The sequence below is a fragment of the Crassostrea angulata genome, chromosome 1 (genome assembly GCF_025612915.1).
Source record: "Crassostrea angulata isolate pt1a10 chromosome 1, ASM2561291v2, whole genome shotgun sequence".
NCBI lineage: Eukaryota > Metazoa > Mollusca > Bivalvia > Ostreida > Ostreidae > Magallana > Magallana angulata.
Genome location: NC_069111.1, coordinates 42768682 through 42792923, shown reverse-complemented (window position 1 = coordinate 42792923; position 24242 = coordinate 42768682). Strand labels below are relative to the sequence as shown.

The 24242-nt window shown below is 33.9% G+C and overlaps 4 protein-coding genes across 7 annotated transcripts in view; all 4 read left to right on the top strand.

Annotated features, from left to right (window-relative positions):
• LOC128183057 (potassium channel subfamily T member 2-like) overlaps positions 1-8633 on the top strand; it is a 37001-nt gene extending 28368 nt beyond the window's left edge. For 3 of the 4 annotated variants that reach the window (XM_052851885.1, XM_052851904.1, XM_052851893.1), the window contains 8 exons: positions 87-201; positions 489-593; positions 725-813; positions 1101-1236; positions 1484-1667; positions 2427-2453; positions 4338-4422; positions 6554-8633. In XM_052851885.1, coding sequence (XP_052707845.1) covers positions 87-201; positions 489-593; positions 725-813; positions 1101-1236; positions 1484-1667; positions 2427-2453; positions 4338-4422; positions 6554-7457 — 1645 coding nt within the window. In that variant the 3' untranslated portion in view covers positions 7458-8633. The remainder of the gene's footprint in view (positions 1-86; positions 202-488; positions 594-724; positions 814-1100; positions 1237-1483; positions 1668-2426; positions 2454-4337; positions 4423-6553) is intronic. The other variant, XM_052851914.1, reaches the window with a different exon arrangement.
• Positions 8634-10801: 2168 nt separating this feature from the next.
• On the top strand, positions 10802-12581 carry LOC128190103 (beta-1,3-galactosyltransferase brn-like). Its single transcript, XM_052862014.1, has one exon. The coding sequence runs from the start codon at positions 10977-10979 to the stop codon at positions 11994-11996; it is 1020 nt and encodes a 339-aa protein (XP_052717974.1). The 5' UTR covers positions 10802-10976; the 3' UTR covers positions 11997-12581.
• Positions 12582-13833: 1252 nt separating this feature from the next.
• LOC128190113 (centromere protein O-like) lies at positions 13834-17685 on the top strand. Its single transcript, XM_052862026.1, has 6 exons — positions 13834-13891; positions 14003-14145; positions 14302-14431; positions 15767-16035; positions 16308-16458; positions 16939-17685. The coding sequence occupies exons 1-6, from the start codon at positions 13885-13887 to the stop codon at positions 17043-17045; spliced, it is 807 nt and encodes a 268-aa protein (XP_052717986.1). The 5' UTR covers positions 13834-13884; the 3' UTR covers positions 17046-17685.
• Positions 17686-17758: 73 nt separating this feature from the next.
• LOC128190092 (sialin-like) lies at positions 17759-24049 on the top strand. Its single transcript, XM_052862006.1, has 11 exons — positions 17759-18068; positions 18359-18543; positions 18982-19212; positions 19562-19649; positions 20494-20589; positions 20807-20928; positions 21296-21445; positions 21752-21884; positions 22165-22320; positions 22682-22767; positions 23306-24049. Exons 1-11 carry the CDS (start codon positions 17966-17968, stop codon positions 23519-23521), a joined length of 1566 nt encoding a protein of 521 aa, XP_052717966.1. The 5' UTR covers positions 17759-17965; the 3' UTR covers positions 23522-24049.
• Positions 24050-24242: the final 193 nt, after the last annotated feature.

Below are 24242 nucleotides of genomic sequence, written 5' to 3'. Positions count from 1 at the left end.
ATCAGTGACAGTATCTGTCTGATACACAGATAATAGTTAATATCATACTTTCAACTACTGGTACATGTTTAATTCTATAAATGTAGGTTGTTTCCAAACACAAACATCATCACAGAGTTAAGCCAGGCCACCAGTATACGCTTCATGCAGTTCTGTGTTAACAGCTCTCACTATGCAAAGCAGGATTCAAAGTTACAAAAGGTAAGCATTCTAACTAAAGTCAAGCCCCTGTCTACACCATGCACTGATAGCATGAATAGACGTCTAACACTAGTCAGGTTGAAAAAGTCACTTGGCTATGATTGGACTCAGAAATTGTTTTTTGTCCATGTGATTTTGAAGTACTTTATAGTATTGAATATGCAAGAGAGATATATATTTACTTTGATTGAAGTATACTTACCTGGATGCAACTGAAAAAATTGATATATTTACATGTTTATTAGGTGTATACCTATTAATCTATTGTATGAATTTTATTGAATTAGGTTGTGAATGGGAAGATGAGTTCGGCTCTCTCCCACATTTTCCGCCAGCCATTTGCAGCGGGACAGGTTTTTAGTGCTAGCATGCTCAACAGTCTCCTCTATCAGGTGAGAGAATTGATGTTGAACTTGGTTTCAATCACAGCAGCTTCCGTGATTTCTGTGTTACCTTGGATGACCTAACAATTCAAAGTATATACATGTACTGCAACTATAAAACATGTTCTTGATTGTTACAGACATTTGTGAAGGGATACCTGATTACCCTTGTCAGGCTGCTGCTGGGCATTGATGCTGAGGAGAACTCAGGCCATCTCTCAAGTGTAAGGTTTTTAACATAGTCAGATGAAGTATTTAGGTGAACAGCTGAGATAAAAAAAATATAGCGTTTGACAATGATTTTTGTTCTTTTGTTGTGAATTTTATGATTTGTCAGTAAAATGTCTTCAAGATATATATTATTTTATCATGCTATAGATGTTGGGATTTGGTTGTATGAAATCATGACATATTTGATGTTATTTTAATATTGTGTTTTCTAGGATACTGCATTCTTTTTAGATATTTTGTTAAACTGCAAGCACTTTGAATAATATTCATTTATTTGTAGGTAAGAGTTCAACGTATGACCTACGCAAGATATAGCACATACGGAGAACTTTATACTGCCATGGCAACAACAACTGGGGAAATCCCAATTGCTATTTATAGAACAGAGGAGAATGCTGATTCTGTAACAGCTGCCCAGAATGTGAGTACTAGTATGCAATGCATATTCATTAATATTTCATGTGACCATAAGTTATAGAAACTAAATCTACATTCAGTAGATATGAAATTGAAAAAGGGCTATTAAAAGAGTCAATTTATTTTTATCTGTTGAAAATCTAAGTACATATTTTTGTTTACATGTGTATATAAAGATTATTTGCATCCTACCTCCCTTCTAAAGGTAAACTGTAATAATTTAAAAGACATCAGTGATTTATTTTGAGCAGAATGACACCAAGAACAATAATAACCATCAACCAGAAATAGACAACAGGAAGTTCTCCACCAAGATGAGTGGAGGGGGTCTCTTCTCCAAGGCGTCGAACTCAAAGCCTGAAAAAGAAACCGCTGATCTGGCTGCCCTAGTCAAAAATCGTCTCACCAATCTTGGCATGAAGGCGTCTGACTACGGTAAGGAGAGGGGCACTTGGTGGTTTGTATCTGACTTTGTAGTGATATATGTGTTGGTAGGTGATCAATGGTGCTTTGTTTGTGTTAATTCTAATGCTTTATTTTATTTTTGCATTAGGGAGGCTGGATGGTCAACAGATTAACCATAAGCTCTGCCTAAAATTTTAATATATGATTTGTTTATAGCTATAAACTATTATTTAGCAATGAAAAAAATCCATAAACCGGTAGTTTATAATTTGAATTTTGGTATTTTCCTATATTTTAGTGTAGAGCTCTTCTTATAAATTAAGGAGATTAATACAGTCTAAAAATGGTCACGACCATCGAGCCTTTTTAACCTCTTTTCCAGATAGATGAAACATGGAAAGATTGAGATTCCTCCTACCCCCCCCCCCTTTTTTTTTTTAATAAATTAATGTTTGCAAACATTAATTGATAAAAGAGGGATAACATTATGAAGATTCTTGAATGAGGGTTTAGACTCTAAAATAAAGCTTAAAATGTAAACATAAGACTCCATGATTTAGGTCTATGTATTAGATATGTACTCAGGCAACCATCAAGGCATGTAGGCCTCTTGTTTCATTTTGATAAATCATGTGCTTTAAATACAAAATTAACTTGATTATACTTGTATGACAATTGTAATACACAATGCTTTAATTAAGAAGACTAGGATTGAATTTGTGTTCCATTGATTGCTGTAAACAGAAACTCATTTTGATAATCATTATTGGCCATTTACATGTATTATAGATTTACTGAACTTCAAAGATACAGAAGGTAATGAGCTAGTTATAATTTTTTCCATTAACATGACTGCTTAAAGGTGTTTTATAGGCCATTGCACTGGGAAACAAAAGGAAATTCTCAAAATACCCCTGTGAAAAGAATGGTACAAAAAATGAAAATACATTGAAAGTTTTGATAAATGTAGCCTGTATATATGTACAGTGTATACATGTAGGTACTTTGATATAGCAGCCAAGTATTGAGTTCTTGCTGGTCTTTTGACCGTTAGCTCTGTCTAAAGCTTCTTCCTGCTTCACATATTTAACTGTTTGAATATGTCACATACTCAGATAATTAAACAGTTACAGATTAACAGAATTTCACACAGCAGTTTTCAAGATTATCATGATCTAAGATCCACTGTGTGGTGAATTTAATGATATTTTACCTAAAATGTATAAGATATATTTATGTGACTGTATGCACCAGGGTGTACATTTAAACTGAAGTTTGGATGGCTCATCGAAACATAATTGATGAATGCATGGTCATAATTTCTTGGGACTCTGAAATAGGACTTAGGATATTATTTGATATTCTTGCTGCAAACCATCTTGTGCAAATATTAAAAATTCATTCAAATTCCATGCTTTTGATTGAAAACTGCTTCTTTTATTATATTTCAGAGCACATTCACATGTATTTATTTATACTTTAGCTTAGAATCAGAATGGCTTGCTGGTACAGTGTACTATAACCCCCATCCTTCAAGGCTTTGTGTCATTTGTACCATCGGTGTCACATATCAATCATTTGATTGCAATTTTTTTGCAACTTAAGATATGCTGGATAGTGACACCAAATTAACCATCAGACCTGCTTTAAACTTCAATAAGTAACATGTTAATTTTGTCCATAAACTGTTTAGTAATAAACAAAAGAAGCTGACTAATCCTTTAATTTTATTCAGAGCTCTTCATCTTAAGGAGGTAGAAATAATCTAAAAATGTCTACAACCTTCACAACCTCCAGCCATCTGAAATGATTTTTTTTAGAATTGTGTGCAGTTAAATTGTTATTTGCAAATTTGTTGATGTATGGATTGCAAATTAATGTAGATGTGGACGTTGTAATAATTTTTTGGGAGTTGATTTTAATCAACTCTCCTATGCAGTTACTCAGACAAACCGAAAGTGAAACAGTGTTTGGACCTCGGCACAAATCATTGCTGCTGACAAGACTAAGTTCTTGAAAATAATCGATAAATTCAATGTAATGTATGCTAAAGCATTGTTTTTCAAGGAAACTTATTTATAAATACCTTGAAAATAGTCAGATTTTAAATGGTACGAACAATTTAAATATTTTTTGTAGTCGTATGTATTCCTACGCCAGAGTTCAATATAGTCTCGTTCAACTCGACGCTTGGCTGGCTTCGTAAATCCTTGTCGGAGATTTACGGTGTCAGCCGATGAGACTAGAGTTCATTGTTGCTTGGATCCATACAATTTTCGAGAAATATTTCTATTACTGATACATAGTTTGATTGAATTAATTTTATCTTTAAATATTATTTAACATAATTCATATGGGGGTTTCTCGACATTCTTGTCGAAAAAGTCAAAAAATCCATATTATAAAAATGTGCGTAATTCAAATTAGAAACTACATGTACTTGTCATGTAAAATAACATAAAATATCATTGATTTTAAAATAAATAAACATCGACAAAATCAACTCCCTTCAGTTCTTCAGTACTTTGATTTATTAATGATGACAATGAAAGAAGCACAAATGAATATTATTTGCACAAAAAAGTTTTATATGCATGTCGTAATTATAATTTAATTTTTTTTTGTAAAGCAATTAGCAAAGTTTGAGAATAATCAGAGACAAGCAGTCTTCTCTAATTTGATATGAATTTTTTTTTTCAGCGGATGCCGATTCATCAGCTGACACCATATCCTATGTTATCCTAAACCCAACTCCAATGAGAAAGCTTAGAGTGGGTGATATTGTGTAAGTTACAGTTGCTATTGATTTCTACTTATAGTTTAATGTTGATTAATCAATGCAATTGCTTTGAATTTACTAATTTCTTTGTTTTCTATTTATGAATTGTTTGATAAAAAGCTTGTATTGAAGAAAATTTTGTTCAGTCAAATACAGGTATTCAAAGTTGCATGGTCCCATTTTTTGGCTATTTCAGTATCAAATAATTTTCCATACAAACCAATTATCTTAAAAAGTTATAAACTTTTGCCTTATTACAGTAGCATGATTGGTCTCCTTTCAAAGTTAAAAATACTTTAAGTAAATAAGAATAATTTCTTTATGGGCATACCAAAAAAACCCAAACCAAAATACATCATGGGAATGTTTAGGAAAGGGAACTGTTTGGTTTTGTCCCCCGAATGTTTGGGTTTATTCAACATGTTATGCATATGTTGTAAACAAAACAAACATTAGAAATAATAGTGAACAAAATGTTAACAGCTTTATTTTTGATTTGCTGGAACATTACTCATATTAAGACGGTTAAAAGCTATGTTAAAGTTGTAATACAGTCATCCCTGCCCCGACATCAAGTTTCAAAGTGAGGCAAAATAACGCGATACGTAACATTTTTATGTCTTTTGTTGTGTAAAGTTAATTTGCAAGTCCTTTTTAGCTCACCTGGGCTGAAAGCTCAAGTGAGCTTTTCTGATCACATTTTGTCTGTGTCCGTCTGTAAACTTTTCACATTTTCAACATCTTCTCAAAAACCACTGGGCCAATTTGAACCAAACTTGGCACAAAGCATCCTTAGCCTAAGAGAATTCAAAATTGTGAAAATTAGGGACCAAACCCTTTTACAAGGGGAGATAATTAGAAATTAAGGAACATTTTTGAGAAATTTTCAAAAATCTTCTCAAGAACCATTTGGCCAGGAAAGCTGAAACTTGTGTGGAAGCATCCTCAGGTAGTGTAGATTCATAGTTGTGAAAATCATGACCCTTGGGGGGGGGGGGGGGGGGGTAGGGTGGGGCCACAATGGAAGGTCGATTTTTAACATAGGAATATATAGAGTAAATCTTTGAAAATCTTCTTCTCAAGAACCATTTGGCCAGTGAAAGCCAAAACTTATGTTAAGGCATCCACAGGTAGTGTAGATTCAAAGTTGTGAAAATCATGACTCCTGAGGGTAGGGCTGGGCCACAATGGGTGGGTCAATTTTTACATAGGAATATATAGAGTAAATCTTCAAAAATCTTCTCCCGAGAAACTAATAAGCCAGGGAAGCTGAAAGTTGTGTGGAAGTATTTTCAGGTAGTGTTTATTTAAGTTGTGAAAATCATTACCCCCAGGGGTAGAGTGGGGCCACAATTGGGGATCAAATTTCTACATAGGAATATATAGAGTACTGGTAAATCTTTAATAATCGTCTTCTCAGAAACTAATCAGCTAGGAAAGCTGAAACTTGTTTGGAAGCATCCTCAGGTAGTGTAGATTCAAAGTTGTAAAATTATGATTCCTGGGGGTAGAGTGGGGCCACAATGGGGGTGGAATTTTTACATAGGAATATTAAGAGTAGATCTTTAAAAATCCTCTTCTCAGAAACTAATCAGCCTGGTGATTATTTAACTTTTTTTAGACTTTGGCTTCTGGATTGGGTCTCACAAGGGGTTCAGTTTGATGTAGGTTTATATTCCATATATTAACAATTGTTTAGGATCTTTTTGAGAGCTGCAATGCTCAACATGTGATATTACTATAAAATCATCCTGTTAGAAAAAGGACTATTGATAATAAACATAAGAATATCCAGTGGAAAAAATGGATTTTTATTTATACAGGATCTACATGTATTATACTACATTGTCCAGATAGTTTGTATTATGACTCCATTAAGCTGATTTTATCATACCTATTGTTCCTCAGGTGAGCGATGTGGCCCATGGGCCTCTTGTTTCATTATTATATGGCTTAATTGACCAGGATTACTATAATGTCTATTATTATACACATACTTAGGATACCGGTAACCATTGATTAAAATTATACACAAAATTTGATATAGAATTGGACCAATCAGCTTTAAAATGTTGTAGAATTTAAAAACAGTTTCTCTGTTGACTTGAATAATAAAAAAACTCCAATTATATTACAGGTATGTTATTCAACCGAGCAGCATGGCTGCCATTCCAAGCAGTAAAACAAGATGGAATGTGGTGAGAAATGCATTTGCTGCAAAGGGTGCTGTTTTCAGGTCAATGAGTAACCCAGCCAGCTCTGGCCTAAACAATGGAAGCGCGTTAAATCGCCGGTCCAGTGGTTCTGGTGAACTCTTTGCCAGAGGAAGGGAGTCTGTCACTAACCCGAGAAGGAAACTCAGTAGCCATGCCAGATTATCAACTGTCAAAGACACGGAGAGACAGGACCCTCTGCCAACAGACGCAAACTCACGGAAGGAAAGCGAGTATGTGTTCCCAGTGAAGAGACTGAGTAGATCTTCTAGATTATCGACTACGAAAGAACCAGAGAAACAGGACTTACTCCAGACGGATATCTTTAACCCAGAGAAAGCCTCACCCCAAGACTCGGGCAAATATGAGTTTCCAGTAAGAAAACTTAGTAGTTCTGCTAGATTATCAACGGTAAAAGACACAGAGAAGGAGGGACTGCTGCAGACAGAAATTTTACCCCCAGAGCAAGGTTTATCTTCAAATTCTGGGAAAGAAAGTGAGTCTTATGTGTTCCCAGTAAAGAAATTGAGTAAATCTACTAGATTATCAGCTGTAAAAGACCCAGAGAAGCAGGACTTGCTGCAAACAGAAATTTTACCCCATGGGCAAAGCTTATCACAAGATTCTGGGAAAGGAAGTGAGTCTACATATGTATTTCCAGTAAAGAAACTGAGTAAATCTACGAAATTATCAGCTGTGAAGGACACAGAAAAACAAGAACTGTTGCAGACAGAAATTTTACCCCCTGAGCACGGTGTACTCCCTGACACTGATCCATTCGGGAGAAAAGTTTCTAGATTTACAGTACATAGTGCTTCTGATGCATGAACTTATTTGCTATGAATTAACTAGCATTTTGATTACTGTTTTATTAATTGTTTTGAATAAGAAAGGGGGGTAAGGTGTTAAAATTGGGGGGAAATGGAATGCATTCATTTGATTAAGATGGGTTTCAGAACATTCCTATTTAGAAGTTATGTATGTATAGTTACATACATCATATTGTTTACCCTTGGACGGTTTATTTGGTCTCATAGATGGTGAGGCAAAGTTAAGCGGTCTTTCAGACTGATCAACCCGATATATTTCTGTATTCAGTCAGTAACAAACTTAAAAAGTAATAGTACCTATCCTTGAATTCTGGAAGACTACGAGGTAGACTGATAAATGGACCAATCTATATAATGATCCCTATTATAAAGCATTCCCATATATATTCATGCATTGCTGCTCTAAGATGACATATATAAATTTTGATTGATATTTAGTATTCAGATAGCATATGCAGACTAAATTTATACCATATATTTGAAATGCTTCATTTGTTTTGTGTTTAATCAAGCATTAACTATAAGAATACACAAATGTAAACTTATGAACAAAGTGTATTATATTTTCATTTTTACCATACAGTTATTCAGACAAGCCACTTTGTTAATTTAATGTTTTTAATGTTTATATAGTTATGTTGTAATAGCCAAAACAAAGTTTTCTGCTCTGTTTTCTTTGTCCTATGTTCCCCAATGGTTTTTACTACATTCCCTTACTCTGCTCTATTCCCTTGGTATTCCTTACCTCACAGATGTTTCCTTCAATGTGATTTACTTTGTCAAATACCACCTATTTTTTGATATTTTTGAAGTTATTTTAATCATGAAGATATGGCACATGTACTCATTTCGACTGTATTGTCAGAATAAGCTTTTTTTAATACCAGATCTCTTCTTTTGTGCATGTATATTGACTGCGTATTTACTTACAGCAAAACTCAGTCATAGCAAAGAATTGGAACTATGAAAAGTTCCTTACAAAAGACCTAATTTATTTTTTTTTATCCATTTCTTGGTATGTTTTTTGTTGGCTTTTTTCTATAAACTTGTAATTGAACATTGTTGACATATCTTCGATGAAGAATGATTATTTATAGCATGTCTCTGCAGACCCCATTAATATTCACATCTTTATTACTGTTTATCAGTTTTACTGTTGAGGGTTTATTGAGCTGCTGAACCAATCAAGACCCCGTTCCATTAGAACTTGATCTGTGACTCAGGTTTTTATTTGTATTGACTCTACAGTGTGCCAAAGATTCACTGCATCTGAGATTATTCAAGGGCCATTTATTATAAAAACAGATTTACAGAAACTCTCGTGCATCTATAATTTTTTTTTACTTTTGAATGTTGTTGCCATAATTCAAGATAAGTATGCCCATTATTGTCTCATCAATATTTGATATATTATTTTTACCCGTATAGTGTTTAATCAGAGATTGTCATATTCATTATTATGAGAGGGTTTTTGTACACTCATTAGTACATTTGTATTAGTCTTTCATTTGGTCTTCCTAAATGTAAATATAAACATGTTGATTATAACAAGTATACAGCGAAAAAATGAAGACTTAAGTTTCTTCATTGACTACGAAAGTGCATTTTTGATTATTTTGTAGAATATTTAGACATTCATTGTTTTGCACATGAAATTTGACTTGAAACTTCAGTGTTATTTTGACTTGAACATTATGTCTACTACTCTTGACTGTGATGCTGACTTGAACATTATGTCTACTTCTCTTGAGTGTTATTCTGACTTGAACATTATTTCTTCTGCTCTTGAGTGTTATTCTGACTTGAAAATTATGTCTACTACTCTTGAGTGTTACTCTGACTTGAACATTATTTCTTCTGCTCTTGAGTGTTATTCTGACTTGAACATTTTGTCTACTGCTCTTGAGTGTTATTCTGACTTGAACATTACTATTAACTATGTGAATTCAATATGCAAGTTAACGTTTCACCAGTTTAATCTTTTAATATTGACATGTAACTGAAATTCTGACCTGTAGCTAAATGTTGTAAAGACTCTTAACTTGCAGAAGTTCTTTTCAGCTAATATGTTCAAGAAAATTATGTAGATAAATCTGTTAGCTGATTCATTAGTATTTCACATGCACTTTTTTTTTTTTTTTTTTTGTTCTTTTAATTAGTTTATGGGTTTTGTAGATGTAGACTGCAAAAATTTAGGAGGATGTGGTATTTATTGGTAAAGGACTAAGTCTTATATGTTGGTGCACTTTTGGTTTCTGTTATGTAGTACATGTACACTAGTATAAGTACATGTAGAGTAGGGTTATAGGTTGTAGCATTAAGTCATTCTCCACATTCACATCAAGAATCTCACTGATATCATCTCCCAAAAACATTCCAACTTTATGGTGTTCAGAATATTAACTTGCCATATCGCTGTTATTTTTTCAGGCTGATGTCTTAGATATCTAGATACTTATTTCGTTAAAGTGTTAAAGTAATTGTTTCTCAGAATTTATTTCTTTTGGGTCATTGCCTTTTTTCCTATTGTCTATGTGTTACATCTTTGTGCTTAAACATCTGCATTGCAGAGTTAATGCATATAATGTCTACTATCCATTTGTATTGTTTGTCAAGGGGCTGATCGGGGATTACCATGTTTGTGCTAGAATAAAATGGTGCTTAGCTTAGGAATTTTTGTGTAGATTAAATCAACAATATTTTATTATAAAATGATGTTCTCTGTTTTGTTTTTGCTATGGAATTTACCAAAACAATGTATACTATGTATTCATTTACATGTTGAGGGCAGATTCTGCTGTATGATTTATACTACAGTTGTTAAACTATTAAAATGAGTCTGCAATCTCGGTATTTGTTGTTGTCTTTTGTATGTGTATATGCAACACATTTACATTGCCTTTAGAGATGGTAGTAGGTTAGTAAAAAATGCTTCAACTGTTTTGAAATCTGTTATCACTTTTCCTAGAAATCTAGCAAACAATTCTAGTGCGTTGGGTACTATGGGTTGTCAGGGTGAGCAAGAAAGCCTCCACTAAGATTGTCTCCAACCCGTAGAAATCGATTTTAAACATTTCTATTGGGGCAACATACCGGTAACTAACTGGATACAAAAGTATTGTAAATACTAAAAAGCTATTCCATTGATCCTTCAGAAGGGGTGCATTGTACTCAGGTGACCATTAAGGTCCATGTGCATCATGCTTGAGACCCTTGCATGCGACTAGTTGAACCAGTGAAGAGAAATAACAACAGAAGAAGCAATATATACGTAATGCTAGAGGTGACTGTATTGTTTCGTTAAATGATTTTAAGTCTTTTAAATGACACTATTTAAGCTTGCTGGGGTGTTAATGATTCTAAATACAGATATCTTTATCAGTTTTTAATCAACGATAATAAATCGGGACGATGATGCGTAATCTGAATTTAAACCGATGATCAAATATGCTTAAAGGTTTTGGTTTCTTGTTTTAGAAGTAAAATTTAATATTCAGTTTTTCAGTGGAACTGTGATATGAGACGGGTGTTAAGGTGTGTTTATCCTCTGTGTGTGTTTCTGGTAGCTTTCCTAACCACCTATATATACCTACACCTTTCAACAAATGGATTACAAAGACCTAAGCCAAGGTACATGGTTCCTACCAAGGATCCAGTCGAGCTGGATTTGGCTATGGACGCTGAAGTCGATATCGAGGAAATAGATATCCCCTCATATGATATGGATATAACCTTGATGAAAGCTGTCGATAAACTCGTTAGACGAGAATCGACGGATCTCAAACCAGTCAACTTGAAGAAATTCCGTTACATGTTGACACCTGGTCATAAGTGCGATTTCCACGAAAGAACGACTAACTTTTCCCGCGTTTTAGTGTTGGTGAAGTCTGCTCCGGATCACCAGCGTCTGAGGCGTTGGCTGCGGCTGCTGATAAATGATACCATCGGAATCCTCTCAAACAACGTAAAAATGTTCTTTCTGTTGGGATATTCTCGAGAGTTGAACAATGATATTCGTTCCGAGAGCGAGAAATACGATGACATCATTCAGAAGAATTTCATAGACTCTTACAGAAATCTCACGTACAAAACCCAGATGGCTTACGAGTGGGCTTCAATGTATTGCTCTTCTGCAGATTTCGTGCTCTTTCAAGATGACGATTTTTTTGCCAACATAAAGAATGTGGTTGAATTTCTCTCCGAACAGCTTACACCAGAAGAACTATTCACGGGACACGTTGTGGAAGCTGGGTCCACCGTTATAAGGGATAGGGCCAGCAAATGGTTCGTGTCCAACATTGCTTTTTCCAATAACATGTTCCCGGCCTATTTTCCTGGAGGGAGTTATATTGCTAGTTCGCAGATAGTAGAGAGACTGTCCTTCGCCTTTCTCTTTGTGCCGGTTATTCCAGTGGATGACGTCTACGTAGGACTAGTGTCGTCAAAGTTAGGCATCACGATGAAACATTCGCATCGGTTTTATTTTTCGGACTGTCAAAACTGGAGTCATTGTTTGGCATGCAAGGCGTTTTTGTGAGCGACAAAAGTCATAATGCTATAAGACGACGTTTTCAAATATAAGTTTTACAAACATTGATTGATACATGATTCAGAGATTTCCTGTCAAAAAATCAATTTTGATATATGAAATATGTGTCGTTGTTAGGGAATAAAAGTAAAAAAAAACCGGGTTCTTTGATAGAGGATTACAACTTTTGCTTCTTAATCTTGGGGGGGGGGGGGGGGGTAGGATAACTCTTGTCATGAACTTCTTCTGCCGTCCTCGACGAACATGTTCTTTACATTAAAAAAAACTCACGCCAAGCGTAATATAATACAGTTTCCAGCCAAGTTTTTCAACTGTAAAACTGTCTAGATGTGTCTTGGTAGTTTATCATCCTTTGGTATGGTATGAGGTCATCTATACATTTAAAGTTGTATCCTATTCTGACATCATATCATCTTTTTGTCATCGATTCCAGCTTGCAGTCGGTCGTCTTCCAGATAGGATAACATTAGAAATAATTTGTGAGAGATCTCCTTACGGCAATGTAGACTTTTCTTGAATATGACTGATATTTTCATCTTTATATTTTAGAAATAAATCTATTTATGCATAATTTTTAATGTATCATATTCAATTTGTTTCGTACTGAGAGGTCTGGAGCATGTACTAAGGTATCTTTTAACGACTTTATATTATTTCTGATACCGTCTGTGCCCACATGGACCAAGCCCGTTTTAACATTTATTTCAATGTAACCATAAATAAAGAAATGTGGTTACATTGAAATAAATGTTAAAACGGGCTTGGCCCCTGTGTCTGTGCCCAAATGGAATTACAAGTATTATTGGCTTGTCAAATCAAGAAACTGATGTTTAAGTTATGAGCCATTCCAATGTACTAATTGTTGAAAATCATGAATTAAATTAGTTTAAAAACATTAAAGGTGTGATAAATTAGTTCATACAAAATCTCCTCTAATCGAAACCCTGCCTGTTATAGTTTAAAACTATCTTGAAATGTAGTGTATATTTCACCGACAAATTAAGCGACTTGAAAATGAAACACGTGGCATTAATGATATTATCTTTTAACAATTTTCAATTCTCTTTTACCAGTGAACAATTGGCAATAGACAATTGTTCACTTATACAAATAAAAATTGTTAATCAATAAAGGGTAATACCAACAATGGAATATGCGCTAACAAAAAGATATGCGTTGAGGTTGAATTTATTTTTCTCAATTAATGGATTTACAAAACGACACGGCAGTGAAAAATGCAAACATACCCATGTACACCCCCATTCACTTATTTATTCATATGAATATACATGTGAATTTTTATGCGCTTTATAATTACAACTGGTACGAAAATTTTGATGTAAAATTATCATATAAATACTTGTGAATAAGAATCAGAGAAAATTAGAAACAAAAGTATTCAGCATAACAGAGAAAAGAATTAAGGCATAATTGTTTGTTTTGAAATAAAAACTATCCAAATATTTAATACATGTAGGTGACATTTTACAGATGTTATAACATTGTTGTTTATTTTTCTTGTTCTATGGCGGTTTGAGACACCTGGGCGAAAACGTATCAAAAATAAAATATGTAAATCATTAAATTTTCAACTGATACAATATTTGACCATAAAAGCAATTTTTTATGACTAATTCAGTTGAAACATTTATTTTCAAATCACTAAAACTCGCACATTACGCTTTCTATAATTGACATAAAATGATTTTTTGAAAAATCCCATTATAGCCTATTTTATCGAATTTTTTGTTAATTGGAGTAGTGCAAAATTATGAAGGTGTCTGTGACACGAACGCTCTAACATTACGAATGTGTTAATGTACAAGTTAATATTACGAAAAGGCGCGAAACACAAATCATCTAATACAAGATCAAGATGACAGGTTTGACGTTTCATTACAAAATAATGATTATTTATTCATCGAGTAAAATGATATTGTGTTCAATTTCAAATATGTGCACATTAACTGTTGTCAATGAAATTAATGTTTCAGATTGCTTTGAATTTCTCGAGAAACTTGCAGTTGAAAAGGAGAATCGCGAGGGAAACAGAAACGACCTGTTTCAAAAATGGATTCAACTGAAGTCGGTCAGAGATAAACTCTTGACAAAACTTGATCACCTAGACAGAACAGAGGTAGAATTTTAATATAATTAGAGTGATGCCTTCTGTTAATTTTGTGAATTGTTATTTTGGCATTGTCATATTGTAATATATGAAATAAATTTATCTTGCATCATGTATAAAATGCATATAGATTCCTTAGAATGTGTTTCTGTCGTAAAAATACAGAATGACTTGGACAAAGAGATAGAAACAGAGCTAAAGGATCAGGGAATTGAATCCCAAGGTGTGCATAATCAAGAGATTCGGGAGAGACATCAGTATTTACAAGACCTTCTCAGTGTATACAGAATCACTGGTAAGAATCATCTTACTATATGGTGTTCCGATGGGGTCTTTTCGATGTTCGCACTTTGCCTTTAGGGCAAAGATGTGAGAGTGCGCAAGAGCAAAAGTGCAAAGATGCGATGCCTATGGCGAAGTTGTTAAAGTGAAGGAGTGATACTACTTACCGTCTTTCGCCGTTTTTGGAGCTCTCTATCATTTAAAGATAATTTTAGCTGTATAAAATGACATATGAGACAGAAGATGAACTTTTGGGAATTTATTTTCAACAGCCTGTACAGATCCAGAATTTTTTCTGGGGGGGGGGGGGGGGGGGTCTGAGAGATTGTCGTATTTGCCTTGGTTGGGAAGGTTGAATGTTTGAACCACAGTATTGATTTAAGGTAAACGGACAGCTGGTAAGTGACAGGAGTCTGGAAGTGCATGAATGTGCATGAAACGTATATAATGATAAGGGGCATAGCCAGCACTGGTAAACATATATGTCACATATAACAGTAAAATATTAATAAACATTCACAGTTTAGCATGATGGTCTATAGTTCATATGTATCAATAACATAAAAAAAATTATTCGGTAAACCTCAAGGGAGTACGGTGCCAGCATCAGGTTCTATGAAATCAATTGATACTTGCTGAACGCAATCATCTTCACTGTTGCATCTTTGCACTTTCGCGCCTTCTCAACTTTGCACTATTTCATCTTAAATGGCTTAGGTGCGAAGGTCTTAGTGGCCCCATCAGAACACCATATCTTACAGAGAACATATACATCTGATCTGCACTACTCAAAACCCTTTAAAATATTGTTACTCTAATTCCTCTTGCAAATATATTGACATCAGTTGCTAGCAAAAATGTTGGCATACCATCTTTTATCTGATTACCGTAGTTCAAGAAAGAGAGCATGTTGATTTCTTGTTAAATGTATGGAAGAGAAAAATGAAATTATGCTTGGATGCTAATCATTTCATCTGTGGTAAATATATCATTGAATTAGATATGTATGATATTCAAAGAAGTTAGACATGCATAGCAACTTGCTATTAGCAAGATACATGTGGTTTCCATACTTATGTAGACAATATTGAATTGTGCAAGTATATGTATTACAATCAAAATGAATGTGCATGTTTATCAGTAGTCCTACAACAATAGTTCATCCCCATTCTCCCCATGTCCTCCATATTTCATTCATGCATAAAAAACAAGTTTGCACAAGTGCCATTTTTGAATACATGTTGTTGAAATTCGAATATGAAATTGTAATTTTTTTTCTATAATTACCGGTATGTATTTCTTACAATGAACTACAAATCTACACAGTATTGTGGCACTCTTCTTTCAGGTACACATGTATGTCATGAGGATAAACATCAGTTCACAGTGTGTTTGGATGCTGCATACTATGATACTGTTGTGGACTCTTATCTGATAGAGTTCAAAGCCAGAGAGAATAGTTACATCATAAACCGACACTCTCTACCAGAATTTATTCCTACACTTCAGCTGGAAAAAGAACACCTACCCCATGGAGATTTATCTACATTTCTGTCTGTCATAAAAAACTACTTACAGGATTTTGTTTTCAAAAAAGAGGAGGTAGAGAAAGTTAAGGTAAGATTGTGGAGGAATTTTCCAAATGATATTCAGATTATTTATTTTAGGAGTAACCAGTAAATCAGGAAGACCTTATGTATGGTGACACAAAATGCATCAGTAAATGAACAAGAAATGTTAAAATAAAATACAAATATTAGGTAATATACACATGTACAATAATGAATACATGTATCACTGAATGCATTTATCTTATTTTTTTCATATTCAGGTATCATCTTTTTATTTACCTTCTACATGTTCTACAGATTGTTGAATTGTTCTTTTAGAAATTTGCAACTGAAAATGGTTTATCTTGTTCTGCGCAATACACATCAAGCTACGATTTTGTTGAAGTTGAATTGGAAGATCCTAATCAAGTGTACAGAATAAAACTAGTGTATGGATTAATGAATGTGCTACCAGAAAAAGTCCAAATAGGTAGGTGAATTATTACAACAAATATTACATGGTTTAAGGCTCCTCCATACCCTGGCACTTTTCATGACAGTACTAGCACATCACAATATGAAGATTTAGTTGCATGAGGAAATTTTTTAATACATTTATTTGACAAAATTGTTTGTCTGACTATGTAATGCATCCAATCTGGCACTGCTCCGCAGATCTTGAGCTCAAATGCAATAAGGACTTTTTGTTTTAATTAATTGTATTGCACAAAATGAATATGTCGAAAATTATGTGGGTTTTATTTTCTCCTCCTAAAAATGTTCTTTTTTTTCAGTCACTTTCAAATCTTACACATGCTAGAATACCATACTCTTTTTAAAAATGTGTATGCCGGTAAGCATGTGCTTGTTAGAGATACTATCTTCAAAGGTATGGAGGATCCTAAAACTGAGTTTCTGCAGTAATGAGTTTGATCATTTGAAGATATATCTATATTTTTTTATGAATTAGAGGAAGATTCAGAGACACAGCAGGACATCAAGCAGTGGAAGAGTGTACTTTTGTCAAAACCACTTTATGATTCATTTTCACAGATTGTGAAAGATATACTGGATTAATTATAGTCTGTCCCAAGATATTTCTGCTGCACATTTGGTTGATTTTTAATAGAAATACACATACCTGTGAAAGAAGTGCAACGGAAATTGATGAAAGGAAAAATTCCAAGATAACTTCATTCACAGATTATCATTTTCCCTCGTAAAAATTCACAGGATTGAAAACAGTTTTCTAACAGAGATTCATTATGGGGAATGTTGACATCTTTTCTCCATTCAGAAGTCACTCGGAATACCTCGCACAATTTTTCAAAGTTATCATTCAGGCTTCATTATGGCTGATGCAATGCAAAATCCCCGTAGACTTTCTGTTTTTAGACGTGTATTGAAACCTGACAAGCTAGAGGGGGCATTTCAAAAGGGAAATCTTGGGATTTTTTCATACTACTGAATGAACATCGTCTGAATCAAGAGGTATTTATAGATATCGATTAATTTAATATGCAGCAAAAATATTTTTGGACAGACTTTAAAAGGAATTCTATATTGTTAATGGATTAAACAAAAGTGATAAACTTTGGTTTTAAAAAAATTATTATGTAATTAACGTGTATTAAATCTTTAATTCTACTTATTGTGTACAAAATTATTTAATAGTTACTGCTATTTGAAGACTTTAGAATAAATATGAAAAAATGGAGTTATCTTTCTTTATTGTAGTCTTCTTACATTTAAGGTAAAATGTTTGCTATCAGCTGATTTTGATAACAACAAATGTTTACACACACTGATACAGAAGATGATAGCCTACATCTTGTCAATAATGGGAACATCCACAGGGTTTATTAGTTTATTTGATCAGATAACCTTGTGACATGTAGGTACTGATGTACTCTTTACCAATGGAGGCTGATCCTAGTGTACAATTTTAAGATTTTTGACATATTCCTTATAAAGAGGGATACAAGTAAGGGAAAAAAATGAGTTTTGAATCTAGTTCTGAAGATCCTATGGATTACCTGAAGACTAAAGATTCAGAGAAAGAGCCATTGCTGGGAGGAAAAGTGGCAGAAGCTCCAGCTGGTATGTGCATGTTTATTGATATCTCATTACAATCTCTGGATGCAGGTTGATTGAATCAGACTGCACTTATATCTTAGTACATGTAGTACTGTGATTATATCTAAGTACATGTAATAGACTAATGGTATTGTGATTTGTAGAAGACAGACAGAAGCATAGGTACTTATAGTGCAATTTAGTCTGCACATTGTGATATTCATTTAGAATAACAATTACCCAGAGTCAGCATCTTAAGTACGGTTAAGTTCCCACATGATACCGTTATATGTGTTTAAGTGTTGTTACTTCAGGTTTTGGAAGCCGCCATGTTCTTGCATTTTTGGCATTTCTGGGATTTTTCAATGTGTATTGTTTACGTGTGAACCTTAGTGTGGCCTTGGTTGCTATGGTGAATTCTACAAATAATGATCCATCATCTGTAAATTCTACTGAGTGTAAGGAAGACATACCAGCCAACACAACATCAACTAATACTGTAAGTATTCTGTAATTTGTAAATCTTTCTTATTCTTTCTAGTGTTTAGTTAACAACTTACTGAGTTAATGAATTGATTTGAAGAAATTGTAGCTCTTAAACTAGATGATCTATCAAGTTGAAATACATACCAGTATGTCAGATGTAATCTGTAAGGTAATTTTTTTGGTATATTTAATAACTTACATCTGCATTACAAATAGGTGTAATTTAAAATGGTAAACATGCATGCTCTTTAGTGTATGTCTTTGACATAATCTTTGAAAGTATTCAGGAAATATTGATTTTAGTGCTAGTTGGAGAAAATACCAATGCTTTGGAAAAATTTTAGTTAGTGCAATTTACACAGTATATAAATATTTGTAAAAATGTCCATAAGTTTTTGTATTACACTGCATATATAGGACATGAGCAGATTATATATTGTTCCATTTACAGGGTGAATTCAACTGGGACTCTAATACCCAGGGTCTTGTTTTGGGGGCATTTTTCTACGGCTACATAATCACCCAGATCCCCGGGGGCTGGCTGGCCGAGGTGTTTGGAGGGAAGAAGCTGTTTGGTTTTGGGGTTCTTTGTACAGCAATCCTCACCCTCCTGACCCCCCTAGCAGCGCGATGGAACCTGTATGTGTTCGTAGCTCTCAGAGTCATTGAGGGAATAGGAGAGGTAATAGAAACTCTTTGTTAAATTAGACTGGAAGGTATTTATTGCCTTGATCATCATGTTTTAAACAATGGGACATTGATTTACAATTGTAGACTTACACTTAACACATGATAAAATCATAACATTTTACATTAATTATGTGTACTAAGTAATGAAATACTGCACTAGATGTAGATCTGCTGTACATTAATACACGTACAGCAGACTTAATTGATTGATCATTCTATTAGTATCTTTGACCTCTTATTGCATCAAAGCAGCTTTTATATGTAAAATAATAGAAGTATTAATCATACAAGAGCATCTTGCATTAGTCCATGCTTGTATAGACAGTATTTGCATTATTTAGGGTGTGACTTTTCCCGCCATGAACGCTATGTGGGGGAAGTGGGCCCCACTCTGGGAGAGAAGTAAACTGTTGAGCTTTACTTATTCTGGTGAGTAAAGAATCAAAAATAACCAGTGTTATTGTGCACTTGGTTTGAAGTTTTACCTTAATGTCAGCATGTTTTTTTTCCTTTATTTTGTGACAATTACTAAAAATGTATGGTAGTGTACCGGTAATAAAGGTATTAAATGTTATCCTCTAGTGACAAAATGCATGTACAATTGTTAAACTGTAAGAATTGTCAGTAGTCACAATAAAATTCTTAAGTTGTTTAAGTGTAGGTGTAAGTAGGGGATATTACTTAATTTTTATGCCAGCTAGTTGGAAATTTTATTAACGGTATTTTTCAAGACAATGATTAAGGCAGTATACTTATATCTCAGTGTAACTTAAATGGCGTATTTGGTGTATTTTTTAGACAGGTTTATGGTTTGACAGGTAAAGGCCTTTATGATTTGACTGTCTGCTTTAACTTGTCTGTACAATCTAGATGCATGCATATGGTTTTTTTTGCATGACATCATTTCATAAAAAATTTATTTGTTAGGCTTAAATTTTTTGTATCCCAAAATCTATATTCAGAACGTGGTGCAAGTATTTGAATATTGCCAAAAAAAAAATAAAGAATAAAAATTCAAATACTTTTTTTTAAAAATATGTTATAACTGACATAATTTTTACATTTTTATATGAATTATAATATGGAAATACATGTATTTGCATGAATTAGATCATTACAAAAACCTCCCAGATATAAAGTAGTTGTTCAGACTTTTATAGAATACTTTCTCATCCTATTTACCAAATTGCTTTGAGTTTTTTATTTTCTGCAGGAAGAATTAAATCTTTGAATGTCTTTACTTGTAGTTAATAATAAATTCATTCTGTTACAGGTGCTCAGTTAGGGACTGTCTTCTCTATGCCAATCTCTGGGATTTTGTGTAAATCAGATTTCTTAGGGGGTTGGCCATCCGTGTTTTATTTGTTTGGTAGGTAATTTATAATTCATATATTGATACTTTGATTATGCACATATATATGTATGTCCTTTTCCTTATGTGTAGTTTTGTAGAAATGTAAGGTACCAGTAGATGATATTTGACAAGTAAATCCAATGTTGTTGTAATTTGCCTGAACTTCATGTCAGTGGATTGTTATCTGTATTTCATCATCACTAAATATAAGTTTGGCTCTCTGTTTCATCAGGTGCCATTGGTTGTGTGTGGTTTGTTGTCTGGATGCTGGTTGTTCACGACACGCCCGCCCAACATCCCCGGATATCCCAGGAAGAGAAGGATTACATAGAGACCTCCGTCGGAACCAGACAAGTAAGGCAACACCACTACACGATTGTTTTACACTATTTAGTTGCTTCTTGCATCTGAAACAGCTTCTGATGAGCAGACAAATTCTATCACAAATATGAAGCCATTATAGTAAGTCATCTGTTCACCTATTATCTCTGTAATTGAACTAAATCTACAGAGATATCCTTAAATTTTACATTTTTAGTTTTACAACTTCAACTGTAATTACTTTGATTTATGCATTGCATGCCTTGTATGAATTACTGCAGGGTTATCAAAACTAAATACATTTTACCAGGTAATTGAAAATTAGAATAAAATAAATTTTTTGATATAAAAACTAGACTCAATTTCCAAAAGATTGAGCTACATTTATTTTGTTTTTCAGAAACTAAAGACACCTTGGCTTTCTATTTGGACCTCCCCAGCAGTATTTGCGATCTGTGCCGCCCATTTTGCCAACAACTGGGGTTTCTACACTATGTTGACCTGCTTACCAACCTACATGAAGAAGATTCTTCATTTCGATGTACAGCAGGTCAGCATTTTTTCACAATTCAAGCATAAATGACATTTAAATGATTACAAAATGTGATAATATATACATAGTATATATACATGTTATATGTATTGGTATGAAATGTTTTACATCATTAAGACAGCCATTAAGTCATGAGTCAGAAGGTGTTTGCTATCAATTGTTCTAATTTTGTACAATATCATTAATTTGTTTTTAGATTCAGAGATCCTCATGTACTACTACAGATCCACATTTTCTGGTACAGATCAATAGAATATAGCACAGTGTTTCTGCATCACAGATTTGCCTTTGTTTTTTCTTTAGGATGGATTTCTATCAGCATTGCCTTATTTAGTGTGTTGGATGTGTCAGACAATCTCTGGACAGCTCGCAGACTACATTCGGAAAAATCAGTACCTAACCACTGCAAACACCAGGAAAGTGGTCAACTCCTGTGGTGTGTATACATTGTACTATGTTTTCTAGAGAAAATCTACGGATTTGATATTAATGCGAAATCCTATTAATTGCATTCAAACCCAATCTAATTAAAATGGGATGTGAAACGCTAACAGATTCAGAACATCTGATTTTAATTGGATTGATTCGAAGCACACTGTGATTGTTGTTTTCCATTGAGTTTTGGTGGTTGCTTAAACTATAATTGATCAAGTAGCAAAAAAGTTTTTGTATTAATAAGAAAATTTGGTGTAAAGTATAATTTCTGTTTGATCTAGGTTTGCTGTTACCGGCCATTCTTTTGTGTTGTGTTCAGTTTGCGGGATGTAACCATGCTGCAGTGGTTGCCATAGTAACATTTGCGGTGGGTTTGGGTGGATTCTGTATGGGAGGATTCAACTGTAACCATATTGACATAGCTTCCAATTTCTCAGGTTTGTTGGGCCCAGGGATTTATCTCCTAACATTGTATAATGAATTAATTTACATGTTTTTTCTGTATACAGGGATATTTTCCTCCCGTGTATAGGTTTTCGCCCCTTTACACATGAAAATAGTTTTGTCCTGTCTTGAATTTGCGCAGACACAGTTGTGTTGAAAGAGAGTAATTTTAGACAATGGAAGAAGCCCAGTCTTAAATTCACCCACTGACAACGAGGGCAAAAGGGGCAAAAATTAAATGGGGACGAATATTTCCCTGTATACAGTATTTATTATTTCAACAGGAGCAATTTCAATGGGGCTGTGCCATAGAAACTAAGAAGAAATTTTGATGGCCTTATTTTTGTTATGTAGGGACTCTGATGGGAATAACCAACATGTTCGCCACAATCCCGGGATTCCTGGGACCCGCCGTGGTGGGATGGCTGACCAGTCACGAGGTACCGCCAACTTTCATCAAGTCTAGTATAGAATAAGTTGGTATTATCATAAGAAAGATAAAAACATTTCATTAAAGAAATGGTTAGATTTTTGTCTTTTATAAGGACCCTCTCTTTTCTGCACATTATTGTTTATATGTAAATTAGTAATCCTTAATTTGAAGTAAAGCAGGAAAGCTACAACCCACAGTGTATATCATACTTCATTAAATCGAATTTGTCTTTGAAGGTTATTTACTGGTTTTTAATGGCATGCTGCCCATGTTGAAACTGGGCTAGATAAACTCAAAAAGCACATTTTTATTTCATTACAAGTATTTCTCAAAGTTTTCACATTAAATAGTGTAAAAGGATTTCAAAAATAGAACTTTTGTATTATAGATATGCAGTTCAATGTAGCTTTTTCAGGCAGTAGATTTGTTGTTTACACTTTGATATGCTGAAAACCAGTATAATAAATTTTAAACAACAATCTGTTCATGTGAAATCTTCCCTATCATAAACATTTGTCTTGAGGATGCTGTATTATATTTTTCAGGATACACGGGCTAAATGGCAGATTGTGTTTTACATCTCGGCAGCAATCTATGTGACAGGGTGTATACTTTTCAATGTGTTCGCGCGAGGAGAAGAGCAGGAGTGGAACATTCCAGAGGTGTCTGTGTTAGTGTACAAAGGGAATAAAATCAATGAACGAGACCGCTCCGAGAGTAGTCAGAACAGTATATCGTCCAGAATCCAGTCCGCGCAGTGATATCAGCTAATGACTCAGCCAAGACTTTTCTAGACCTTGGTAATATGGAGCACCAATGATAAACATGACCACCATTTACATGTAACAACAAATGTGAAGCTCCATGTACACTGATTGGTTTGAGTTTTCATGCTGCTCAGGGAACAAACATTGCCAAGAAAATATCTATCTTTTAAAATCAGAATGTTTTTATATTTTATAAAACATGTTTGGGAAATAAAATTCAAAAATAGGAAAGAGAGAGAAAGATATAAAATACAAGTATTTATTTTGAACATTATTATACAAAATTTTATGATCTTATTGTATATCCTTAGTTAAGTGATTTGCATTTTGCCTCTTGTTGGGTCCTGAATGAACGTATGTTTATCAACACTTTTGTTGTGATAACTCAAATTGCATTTCTTGTGTTCCACATTGTACACAGATTTTTTTGATCAGACCTCTATGGAGGTTGGGAGTTTGATCAGTGTGCATATTTGTTATATCCATATCCAGTAATAAATACTTAAAAACTTTATGAATACATGGTTGTTAGTTCATCTCTGAATGCTTACAATCAAATTGTCACCAAATTTAGTTCCTACTTTGTTCTTCTCAATCTTCAACAATGATTTATACCTTTCTTACTGAAACTGCCAGATTTTATACGCCCAGCAAAACAGTTTTATGAGTAAAAAGAAATTACTTAGGAATATACTAAGTAAACTATATCATGAAA

Bases quoted from the DNA above. Each gene is read 5' to 3' on its own strand.
- LOC128190103 (XM_052862014.1), top strand. From the start codon at position 10,977: ATGAGACGGGTGTTAAGGTGTGTTTATCCTCTGTGTGTGTTTCTGGTA.
- LOC128190113 (XM_052862026.1), top strand. The intron at 14,432-15,766 runs GTAAGAATCATC...CTCTTCTTTCAG, and splicing joins CAGTGTATACAGAATCACTG to GTACACATGTATGTCATGAG. The intron at 16,036-16,307 runs GTAAGATTGTGG...TTGTTCTTTTAG, and splicing joins AGGAGGTAGAGAAAGTTAAG to AAATTTGCAACTGAAAATGG.
- LOC128190092 (XM_052862006.1), top strand. From the start codon at position 17,966: ATGAGTTTTGAATCTAGTTCTGAAGATCCTATGGATTACCTGAAGACT. The intron at 19,213-19,561 runs GTAATAGAAACT...TGCATTATTTAG, and splicing joins TCATTGAGGGAATAGGAGAG to GGTGTGACTTTTCCCGCCAT. The intron at 21,885-22,164 runs GTGTGTATACAT...TGTTTGATCTAG, and splicing joins GAAAGTGGTCAACTCCTGTG to GTTTGCTGTTACCGGCCATT.